Source organism: Symphalangus syndactylus, chromosome X, assembly GCF_028878055.3.
Source record: "Symphalangus syndactylus isolate Jambi chromosome X, NHGRI_mSymSyn1-v2.1_pri, whole genome shotgun sequence".
Lineage (NCBI taxonomy): Eukaryota > Metazoa > Chordata > Mammalia > Primates > Hylobatidae > Symphalangus > Symphalangus syndactylus.
Window position 1 is genome coordinate 101,784,272 of NC_072447.2, and position 12,028 is coordinate 101,796,299.

General features: G+C 38.9%; 1 protein-coding gene across 3 annotated transcripts in view; it reads left to right on the plus strand.

Moving 5' to 3' along the window:
* The window catches only part of DIAPH2 (diaphanous related formin 2), a 953,710-nt gene that overhangs the window by 568,624 nt on the left and 373,058 nt on the right, over positions 1–12,028 (plus strand). For all 3 annotated transcript variants that reach the window (XM_055269479.2, XM_055269480.2, XM_055269478.2), the window contains one exon: positions 2,399–2,523. In XM_055269479.2, the coding sequence (XP_055125454.1) occupies positions 2,399–2,523 (125 nt within the window). The remainder of the gene's footprint in view (positions 1–2,398; positions 2,524–12,028) is intronic.

A 12,028-nucleotide genomic window follows, 5' to 3' on the forward strand; every position in this document is an offset into this window, starting at 1 on the left:
GGCAGGGTCTAACTCTGTCACCTAGGCGGGAATACAGTGATGCCATCATAACTCATTGCAGCCTCAACTTTCTGTGCTCAAGCAATCCTCCCACCTCATTTTCTTTTTTTTAAATTTTTTATAGAGACGAGGTCTAGCTATGTTGCTTAGGCTGGTCTGGAACTCCTGGGCCCAGGTGATCCTCCTGCCTCAGCCTCCTAAAGAGCTGGGATTACAGGTGTGAGCCACCACGCCCAGCAGAGCTTATTTTTGTATGTTTTGTAGAGATGGGGTTTTGCCATATTGTCCAGGCTGGCCTTGAGCTCCTGAGTCCAAGCAATCCATCCACTTTGGCCTCCACGAGTGATCGGATTACAGGCGTGAGCCCCCACGCGGGGCCTACATGAGGGTCTTAAGACCTGTGCCCAGGAAAGATCAGATAGTCCTTCCTGCAGGTGTCATTTCTAAAAGTTCTTCAGCTTAAAATACTCAATATGCCAACGCACCATATTTTTGGGTAACATGCCCTGAACTTCACCATGTCCGTGTAACCTAAATAACATAAGTGACTGGTCAATGTTTTAGTTTCACTTTTTTTTTTTTTTTTTTTTGAGACGGAATTTCATTCTTGTTGCCCAGGCTGGAGTGCAGTGGTGGGATCTTGGCTCACTGCAACCTCCACCTCCTGGGTTTGAGCGATTCTCCTGTCTCAGCCTCCCGAGTAGCTGGGATTACAGGCACCCACCACCAGGCCTGGCTAATTTTTGTATTTTTTTTTTTTTTTTTTGGTAGAGACAGGGTTTCACTATGTTGGCCAGGCTGGCCTCAAACTCATGACCTCAGGTAATCCGCCTGCCTCGGCCTCCCAAAGTGCTGGGATTACAGGTGTGAGCCACCACGCTCGGCCTTTCTTCACTTTTTCAATCAACCAAGTGAGGAAGGAGAAACCTTTTGAATAATTGGAATACAGCAGAGAAACCTAAGGGAAAAAATTCAATTTTAAAATCAGAGAGAATGATTTCTTCCATAGCAAACTCATCCTTTAAATAAAGCAAGCAATGGTTGGTGAACCATTAGCAAATTTTTGGCAAAACTCTCTTCTGCAATAAAGAATAATTTCCAAGCTTGTCAGATCTAAACAAATGGAACTAAATTGGACAGAGCTATTTAAACTGACAGACTAATACAAAAAAAATAGTCTTTAGTGTTAGTGTTTGATTTTTAGTCTCTTGAACTTCCATGTATATTTAAGGTGATTTCTCCTCATTGAGTTATAAAGATGTGTCCGTCAACATGATTAATTTGTATCTGAACAGTTTGGCTGAAATTTGCCAATGGGTTGATTTTGGCAGTCTCTTGAATTTTTCATTGTAATGCTGATATGTCTCTGCATAAGACTAACTTTGCTTAAAAATAAGAAAGAATGGTAGTATTTTTCTATTTGTGTTTCATGGTCCTTTAATGAAAATAACAGTATTTCAGAGGCCTGGATTTAAAAACCAATGTGACAGGCTGTCCATCAAATTATAACACTTACCTCATCTTTGCGACTAGAATCTTGCCAAATGCTGTTGATATTGATAGAAGTGTTTTCATACATAATTGGCAGTTATGCAGCAATAGAGTATCTATAAAATCGTTGAAAGGTAAAAAAAAAATTACCTGGTAAAAAGAAGGTGTCCTGACACATCTGAAAGATGTGCATGTATTTAGGAGCAGTTTGAATACAATACATAAAATTATTAGTTGTCAATGAGAGAAAAAGGAAGGTGCAGAGAATGTTAGGGGTAATTGCAGCACCTAATGATAGTGTTTGAGGGCAGGCTGAATCTTTGTGGGTATGTACGTTCATTTGTGTTTGCTGGGGTTTGCTCTAAATCATGTTTCTGTATCAACAGTTATTTTTCACATCTCTTTGAAAAAAGTACTAGAGATGGGAACTTTTACCATAGATATTGGTTTATGGGTTTATAAAAATCAAGATATTTCAACAAAAGAAAAATATTTGATCCTTTTACATAATTTAACTTTAAATCATTTATAGAGCTATGAACATGCATTAATAACATCTCTTTGAACCTTAGTTTTTCTTTAATCTTCAAATTAGATTTTAAAGGATGAAATATTAGGAATTCCATCAATAAATTTAAATTGAAATGGATTCATTTGAACTAATGGCTGAGTAAAATGGTGACATTCCCATATTAAATATGATGATTTGGTATACTGCATTACACATTTTCATTTATTTCATGGAGAGTCGAATTTTTATGAGCAGTAATTCAGAAAAATGTGAGTTGACTTCATGGAACTATTTCCCACATTTAAAAAAAAAGACTTTAACTGATAATGTCTCCTTTTAGATGTTTTGTGGAACACCTGGTAAAATATTCTAAATCCTTTGCACATTGTTCTTTAGTTTCAGCTCAAATTCTCAAGAGCAACCTTGCATCAATGGAACAACAAATTGATCGTCTGGAACGTGACATCAAGAAATTCCCCCAAGCAGAAAATCAACATGATAAGTTTGTGGAAAAGATGACCATATCCTTTATTTATTTAAACATTTTGTCTAGTTTTTAGTCTCTATATCTGTCTGTTTACTAACTGTGTGGTTAGTTCTAGATTTACTAGTCTTTTCACACCAACTGGATGAATTTGTGTCTATGCTGTTTTTCTATTAGTAGCATAAATTTTGTTTCATGATGTTTTCAACCAGTAGGCAAGGGAACAATTAGATTTTTTTTAAAGGCTGTTTCTCAAAGAAGAATTCCATTTGAAAGCCCACAGGATATGCAAGGTAAGTCTTAAGAGGCTTGATGAAACCTAAACAAAACAAAACAATATTCTTATATAACCAAATGTTTAAAGTAAATGATCAACAGAAGGTTTTTTTTTTGTCTGAGATTTTGTGTGTGTGTGCATACATTTTCTGAGGGCATGTACGCATTTTCAAGGACAATAAGAGGATAACTAATATCACTAGACTGAAAGGACTGTGAAGGATAAATGGATACCTGGTTGGATGGATAGACGAATTGATCAGTAGATTATATATTTAAATAAATTGTAGTAGATATCTGTATAACATTAAGCATTTCTTGCTAAATAAAGATTTTTTGAAACTTCTAGTTTATAGCACTATATTCATATAAATCATAAAAATATATAAAAGGAAAACTTGAGAAATAGCATTTAGCTTGAATTGTTTAATGTTAAATCTGGTGTCTAAAGATAAACTACATTAGAGCTGATTTTTTTGTAATTTTCTATTTTAGTTTTCAAAAGTTAAAGCCATATCCTCCTCCTCTGGGTTTAAATAAATATCTTGAACTGCAGATTGATTCACCATTTTATATCTCTAGAGGGAATAAATACTGTAAATTCTTTATCTGATAATAAGTAAATTCCTTCAACAACTATTTGGCAGTCACCTTGTTTCAAGGTTAAATCTATTGCCTTTTTCTTCTCTGATATGCTTTATTTTTTGCCCAACTTGGAAGTTACAGTGCTGAACTCGAATTACTTAAGAATGGCAATTTAGATTTATGTTTAAAAAAATTTTAACTCTCAGTGTTTTGGTTCATTAATGAATACCGTGTTTTGTATGGTCCTTTAGTGATTCTGAGTACCTTCATGAATACAAATATTGGCAAAATAAGTCTGTGATTGATTGGAGGCAGGGAATCCACAAAAATAACCTTGGGTTGCATTACTGGCCACGTTGGGATACTTAATGTGAAGGTCTCACTTTATTGCTGATTACATTTTTTTTTTTTTTTCAAATATGTTATATTGTCCTGTGCCTGGAAACACCACCTCCTTTTTCACCTTTGGATTTTGGTTCTTGCCTCATATATTTGAATTTAATTCCTTATCCCCTTTTTCTTTTGAACATTTTCTTCTACTGTTGGCTTATAGCCACACAACAGCTTGCAACATTGAGTCTTTGTTGCTCATTTAGAAAAAGAAAAGTAATTTCAGACCCTCATGAACTTGGCCTGGACTCCTTATTTTATTTCTCTCTTTATGCAGGTAATTAAGCACTTTAAAATGAAAATCCAGAGCCTTCTGTATCTGTATGTTACAGATGAATGGTTATTCTTCATTTAAGTGGCACTAAAGTGTGACTATTTGTCCACAAGGGGATTGAAAACTGTATTAAAACGTAAGGGGCTGTTACTTTGCATATCATATTTTTTAAAGAAACAAAATAAAATACACAGCAATTTATTTCAGAGAAAAAATTAGAATATTGAGTTGGGTTGGTTAAAAACTATGAATTAATGGATTATAAGGATAAAACTGTGGCTCAAGTTATTCTTCCTTTGAAAGACTTCTTGGTCACCCCCTGAGAGTTTCTATCTTCTAGAAAGAGACGAACAAAATGCATAATCATTATATGTATGTATATGAGTTTTGCTGCCTACCTAATATATGTATTTTTTACCGTTCTGGCAATGCTAAAAGAGAAAGATATTTTATTGTGAGGTACTTGATCCTGTTTTAAAAATAGAACCATGAGCCGGGCGGGGTGGCTCCCGCCTGTAATCCCAGCACTTTGGGAGGCTGAGGCAGGCGGATCACCTGAGGTCAGGAGTTCGAGACCAGCCTCAACATGGAGAAACCCCGTCTCTACTAAAAATACAAAATTAGCCGGGCATAGTGGTGCGTGCCTGTAATTTCAGCTACTCGGGAGGCTGAAGCAGGAGAATTGCTTGAACCTGGGAGGCGGAGGTTGTGGTGAGCCAAGATCATGCCATTGCACTCCAGCCTGGGCAACAAGAGCGAAACTCCATCTCAAAAAAACCAAAAAACAAACAACAACAAAAAACAGAACCATGATTCCATTTCTAGTATAGGATCCTTTGTACTAGATGATCTTTACAATGTTTCCATCCAGCGCCAATAAATTGTTTTGCTTCAAGTCACTGGCCCTTTAAATTGAATAATTAGGGCCACAAGTATGGGAGTAGTTTCCATGGAAAGTAACTTTAGCTACTTAAACAGTAATCTCTCTATGACGACTGAGTTCACAAGCTGAAAAGCACTCGTATGCCTCTGGACTTCAGAACAGCAACAGTGCCGTAGTTAGCAGCAATGGCATGATGGCTTCAGGGCAACTAAATATGCAGGTTGAATCTTCAAGTCAGGCTATGTCCTAGAGCACCCTATATTTACCCTTACTCTTTCCCAATTTTGATTGGACACTTAAAGTATGCTAGACATTGCCAGGCATGAAAATTGAACAGTACACAAGATGATAGAAAACTTGACCTCAGGCTGCTGACAGTTTGACATTTGTATGTTCTCTGTCTTGCTGTTCCCATGGCAGAGATTATGTATGGTTTGTTAATTACTATATGCCCACCACAATGCCTACCACCTAGCACAATGTAGGCGCTCAGTAAATGTGTGTTGAATCACACAGTATTATAGCTGGAGACAATGAAGATCATCTAGTCCAAGCCCCTGCCTTTACTTAGCACTTCAAAACGATATTGTCAAACAGTGTTAGGCTGTGCTTATATTTATAAAAATTTTCTTCATATGTCTCTCACAAATGTGAGTATCATTGAATTACCTTTATAGAGCATGCTGTAATGTGTAATCAGTTTTAAGAGAGAGGATCCACAGCTTTTAAAGTAAACGTCAGAAAAAAATAGACCAAAAACAAAAAATCCTCTCCTTTGAATGGAGTTTCCAAGGCTATTTCTAGCCTGCTGGGGCCAATGGCTTTAGAAGGAAACTCATCACCTGTTTCTTCCTTTCTCTACCCAAAATTGGTTGCTTGTTCTGACTCAGAAAAAAATTAGATGGTATAGGAGAGAAAAATCAATCGTTCTTGACCCATTCGAAGGTTCATGGCTGACACCCTGTAATACCATATTAACAAGAGCAAAGCATACAAATTTATTTAATGTGAGTTTTATGTGACACAGGAAACTCCATAAATGAAGACTCAAACAGGGAAAAACCATGTATTTTGTGGGCAGTTGTGCAGAAGTATGACTGGTGGATAAAAGGATATGATCTAATGGTAATAAGCTGGGGGCAACCCATGAAGGCTGGTTCAGGTTATTTTCTGTATCTCTGTATGACAGTCTTCCCCCAGGTATGGGGAAAAGACACCTGTCATGTGAAGGTCTTTTTTTTTTTTTTTTTGGAGACGGAGTCTCACTCTGTAACTCAGGCTGGAGTGCAGTGGCATGATCCCGGCTCACTGTAACCTCCACCTCCTGGGTTCAAGCGATTATCCTGCCTCAGCCTCCGGAGTAGCTGAGAATACAGGCACACGCCACCACGCCCAGCTAATTTTGTATTTTTAGTAGAGAAGGGGTTCCACCATGTTAGCCAGGCTGGTCTCTAACTCCTGACCTCAGGTGACCAGCCCACCTCAGCCTCCCAAAGTGCTGGGATTACAGGCATGAGCCACAGCGCCCGGCCTGTGTGAAAGTCTTTAGTGAGGAAGGGCAGAGCTCAGAAAGTGATCTTCCTAGGTTTTATGGCTTGTTTCAAGGGAGAGGAATTCTAGTTTCTTTGACTTGCTTCAGGAGACAAAGGAAGGTACGAAGAAGGAGGGAGGGATAAGTTCAGAGACACCTTCTTGCTTCTGTGGTCCTCCTGGTGTCCTTCAGCTCCAAGTATTCAGCATGCCAAGGTAGCATACTTCCAGATATTGTGTTCTGAACCCCAACACTTTACTTTTTTAAAAAAGTCAAAGCATCATTTTTACTTAACAATCCTTGCTTTTTCTGTCAGAAAAGAAACCCATTCTTAAAAGAGGACCTCTTAGACTTTTAAATATGTGTTGTGGTCCATTCTTAACATCTTAAACTATCTAAAAAAGCACATCAACCACATTGTTGACCTTACTGCTTATATCCAGTTGACAAATTCCTTACCACATTTACTTGCAGAGATTTTGTCAATGGCAGGGCTTTCTGATGCCCAAAATCAGCTTAGCTTTTTGATTGACTGCTGGCTAAATCATTTCCCCAACCGGAGGACAGAGAGTGACTGAGCAGCAGGGGCACCATTAACACATTGACAAGAAGAGCTGACAGAATGTTAATGACATTAACACCCTGTCAACTAACTACCAACACTTGGGATTTCCTCATAGTATGAGGGAAGTCATTTGAAGTGGTTACAAATCAAGTTACTGAGGAGGCGCATTATCCTTTCCAGATAATTCGAAACAGATTTTGGGTCTTCACTGCACTGCCATTATGTTAATTGTATTCCACCTTTATTTATTAAAAGAATAATTTTTAAGTAGATGAAAAAACTCACAGAACCACCAGTGACATTGATCACCTTTGAGAACATGCCAGTAACAGGTTTCAGGGAGATGATAATCCACACTTTGTAAAGCAAATGTCATATAAAATTGACAAAATAAAAATGAAAGTAAAAACAACACTCAAGAGCAAAGCTGTTTTGTTTTGTTTTGTTTTGTTTTTAATGAACTTAGTAATTCAGGTCATTTTCTGGTGCCTAAAGAAAAATTGAGAACTTCAGATTAGGCTGGAGGGGGGGAAGTTTATCACCTCTGACTCTCTCCTTACCCTCGCTGTCTGCTCCTCTCAAATGCAGAAAATTAGGAAGTTCAATGCAAACATTTATGAGACTGTTCAGGGAGAGGAGCATACAGGATTTAAAAGGGGGCATGGTCAGTAATACAGATAATGCATATGTTGAGAAGCAAATTGTGGCCGGGCATGGTGGCTCACGCCTATAATCCCAGCACTGCGGGAGGCCGAGGCGGGCGAATCACGAGGTCAGGAGTTCAAGACCATCTTGGCCAACATAGTGAAACCCCGTCTCTACTAAAAATACAAAAATTAGCTGCGCGTGGTGGTGGGCACCTGTAGTCCCCGCTACTTGGGAGGCTGAGGCAGGAGAATAGCTTGAACCCGGGAGGCGGAGCTTGCAGTGAGCCGAGATGGTGCCACTGCACTCTAGCCTGGGTGACAGAGCGAGACTCTGTCTCAAAAAAAAAAAGAGAAGCAAATTGTTTTAGAAAACCACAAGGGGGGCCAGGTGCAGTGGCTCTCACTTGTAATCTCAGCACTTTGGGAGGCCAAGGTGGGTGGATCACCTGAGGTCAGGAGTTCAAGACCAGCCTGGCCAACATGGTAAAACCTTGTCTCTACTAAAAATACAAAATTAGCTGGGCATGGTGGCACAAGCCTATAATCCCAGCTACTCAGGAGGCTGAGGCAGGAGAATCACTTGAACCTGGAAGGCGGAGGTTGCAATGAGCCGAGATTGCATCATTGCACTCCAGCCTGGGCGGCAAAAAGAGCAGGACTCCGTAAAATAAAATAAAATAAAATAAAACAGAGGAAAAGAGTGCTTTTTAAAAAAGTAAGATTCTTAGCATTTTTTGAAATATACTCTCTTGACAATGGTACTGGTCAATGTAATTTTTAGTTCAATTGAATTTAAATAGAAAGTATAATCATTTATGATAATACTAAAGTAGTAGGCCGGGCACAGTGGCTCACGCCTGTAATTCCAGCACTTTGGGAGGCCGAGGCAGGTGGATGACTAGGTCAGGAGTTTGAGACCAGCCTGGCCAACATGGGGAAACCCCATCTCTACTAAAACTACAAAAAAAAATTATCCAGGCGTGGTGGCGCGTGCCTGTAATCCCAGCTACTCAGGAGGCTGAGGCAGAAGAATCACTTGAACCCGGGCAGCAGAGGTTGCAGTGAGCCGAGATTGTGCCACTGCACTCCAGCCTGGGCAACAGAGTGAGACTCTGTCTCAAAATAAATAAATAAATAAGAATAATAAAATAGTAGGCCGGGCGCGGTGGCTCACGCTTGTAATCCCAGCACTTTGGGAGGCCGAGGCGGGTGAATCACGAGGTCAGGAGATCGAGACCACGGTGAAACCCCGTCTCTACTAAAAATACAAAAAAATTAGCCGGGCGTGGTGGCGGGCGCCTGTAGTCCCAGCTACTCGGAGAGGCTGAGGCGGGAGAATGGCGTGAACCCGGGAGGCAGAGCTTGCAGTGAGCCGAGATTGCGCCACTGCACTCCAGCCTGGGCGACAGAGCGAGACTCCGTCTCAAGAAAAAAAAAAAAATAAATAAAATAAAATAGTAATAATAGTAATAAACTGTTATGAGAGAAAATCAAAGCCAGAAAGAAGTTAAAGTGATAAAGGCAAATTTTATTCAGGAACTACTGCAATAGGAGAGAGACCTTACTATACAATGAGGCTGCATTCTGATACAACAAAGGCAAGTGGGGATTTATAGCCAAGAAGCAGTGTAGGAGTCAGGCAATGGAACATTACTAGAAAGAGATGTCAAAGATAAGGGGATTCCCCCTAAACCAACTTGATAGGATTCTTGCTGAAGGCAGGCAAGGCTAATAAGATATGAAGAGTGGAGGGTGAGGAATTTGACCATATATGAAGGGAGGAGGATTTTTGCTAAACGGACCCAGCAGGATTCTTGCTACAACTGGACTGTCAGGGCCAAGGACTGAGCCTAAGAATGAGGCCTAGTCAAAAAGAGGACTCAAGGCTGGGCGTGGTGGCTCATGCCTATAATCCCAGCACTTTGGGAGGCCAAGGTGGGTAGATCACCTGAGGTCAGAAGTTCGAGACCAGCCTAGCCAACATGTTGAAACCCCATCTCTACTAAAAATATGAAAATTAGCTGGGTGTGGTGGCAGGCGCCTGTAATCCCAGCTACTCAAGAGGCTGAGCTAGGAGAATCACATGAACCCAGGAGGTGAAGGTTGCAGTGAGCTGAGATCACACCATTGCACTCCAGCCTGGGCAGCAAGAGCAAAACTCTGTCTCCAAAAAAAAAAAAAACTCAGAGGAACCTGACTAAAATTTGGTTCAAGAGAGAGTCTTTGTCACTGTTTAGTGAATGTCATATGCCAGCCATTATGCTAGGAATATCTATATCTATATATCTGTCTATATATTTTCCTAAGTGACCGCCAAAGAAATACTATGAAGTAGGTACTATTACTATTTTATTTTATTTTATTTTATTTTATTTTATTTTATTTTATTTTTGAGACAGAGTCTCGCTCTGTTGGCCAGGCTGGAGTGCAGTGGCACAGTCCCGGGTTCAAGCGATTCTCCTGCCTGAGCTGCCCAAGTAGCTGGAACTACAGGTGCTGGCCACCACACCTGACTAATTTTTGTATTTGTATTTTTAGTAGAGACGGAGTTTCACCGTATTGGCCAGGCTGGTCTCGAACTCCTGACCTTGTGATCCACCCGCCTCGGCCTCCCAAAGTGCTGGGATTACAGGCATGAGTCACTGCACCCAGCCTTAACTTTATTTTAAATGTGATAAAATTGAGGCTATAGAGGGTCAACCATGTGCAGGAGATCACATAGGTAATATGTGTGGTTCATGAGGGTCAGAATTCCAATTTTGGTCTTTCCGACATTAAACCTTGTGCTTCTAACTGTGGTATTGTGCTGCCTCCGAGGTTAGACCTGTTTGAAAATCTGAGATAAGTTCTACATTTGTTCCCTGTGAAACTGTTTTTTTGCTTCCTTTTCAATCTCTCTCAAATGGGAAAAATAATGTTCTTTTTGAAAGGATTGTAAACTGATTTAAAAATTAGCTGCTCACTTGTACCGTCTCCTCCAGAAAGCCTTCCCTAATCATAGCAATCAAAATTAATTTTCCTGTTCCCTGTATTTTTATAACATTTTAATACTTTGATTATTGTGCTTGCTGGTTTGCCTGTGCTCTTCATATACATGTACATATCTATTTTGCATACTGGTTTATGTACTCTTTTCAGATACAGATTCTGATTCATATTTTGAGTACTTTACTACAAGCCTATAACAATGCTTTATACAAAGTCAAGTGCTTAATGTTTATTTAAATAGGTTACAGTTTATTATATAGTAATTAATATAATTAACTTAACATTATGGCCAGTAAACAGAACATTAGCTTGTTTTTCTGGCGTAGCCTCAGTTTAACAGAAGAAAGGAGTCTAACATGTTTCAAATGTTATTCTTTTATCATGTCTTGGTTTAAAATGCAGCTATTGAAAATTATGTCTTAACAAATTTTAAGATAGAAATCACATTCTAAGACCCTGTCTGAATGGAGCATATTTTTAAGGGTCTGTTAGCACAAAAATTTTCTCTTTGAAGAGTTTTGCTTGTTTGAAATTCAGCCTGAAATTACGTAGACTATGAGCTACATTTTTCAAACTTTGTTCAGGGAATTGATAGACATTTGGTGCATGATGCTAATGGTGAGAAGAGAATATATTGCTCAGTTAAAGGATGCATAAACCCTTTCAGGCCACAAGAGACTCATCCGGGAAATCATCTTTTTCAGAACATAAAACAGAACTTAATTTGTCTGAAAGAGTTAATGTACCCTCAACCTGACAAATTCTAATCGCTCTCACCAGAAGCTAAGTTTTAAGAGATATAAAAACCTTTCTGTGGGATTTATTCATTTTGAGTGGAAATAATACAAAAAAGAAGCTTGAAAGAATAAATTACCCAATATGAATGTGGTTTTTTGTGTGTGTATGCACATAAGGAACATGTAGCATATGCACATGTCTATTCATAGATATAAAGCCATTTTGGTCTTTATAAGATTATAAATTGGATATCATACAAATGAATCTGTGAATTTGTTTTCTTTGCTTTGATTTAAAATTTGGTAAAACTTTTCAATTATGAAGGCCGCACGTGGTATGTTAAGCATACATAGTTTACAGGTAATAATAGTGATGTTAGTATAATTCCTCAAGTAATATACTCTGGTGCAAAATCTCAATCATGTGTTGTTTTCATAATGCAGAAAAATATATCAGTATGTTTTTGTATAATAAAAGTGTGTTTACTTATTTCTAGTTAGGATGTGTTTGACATATAGCTTATGAAAAGTATGGCAAGTAAACTTGGCTTTTCATTCAATATTCCCTGTTCTTTTCTTCTGTTTTTTGTTTGTTTGTTTGTGATGGAGATTCTTTCTGTCACCCAGGCTGGAGTGCAGTGGCGCCATCTCGGCTCACTGCAACCT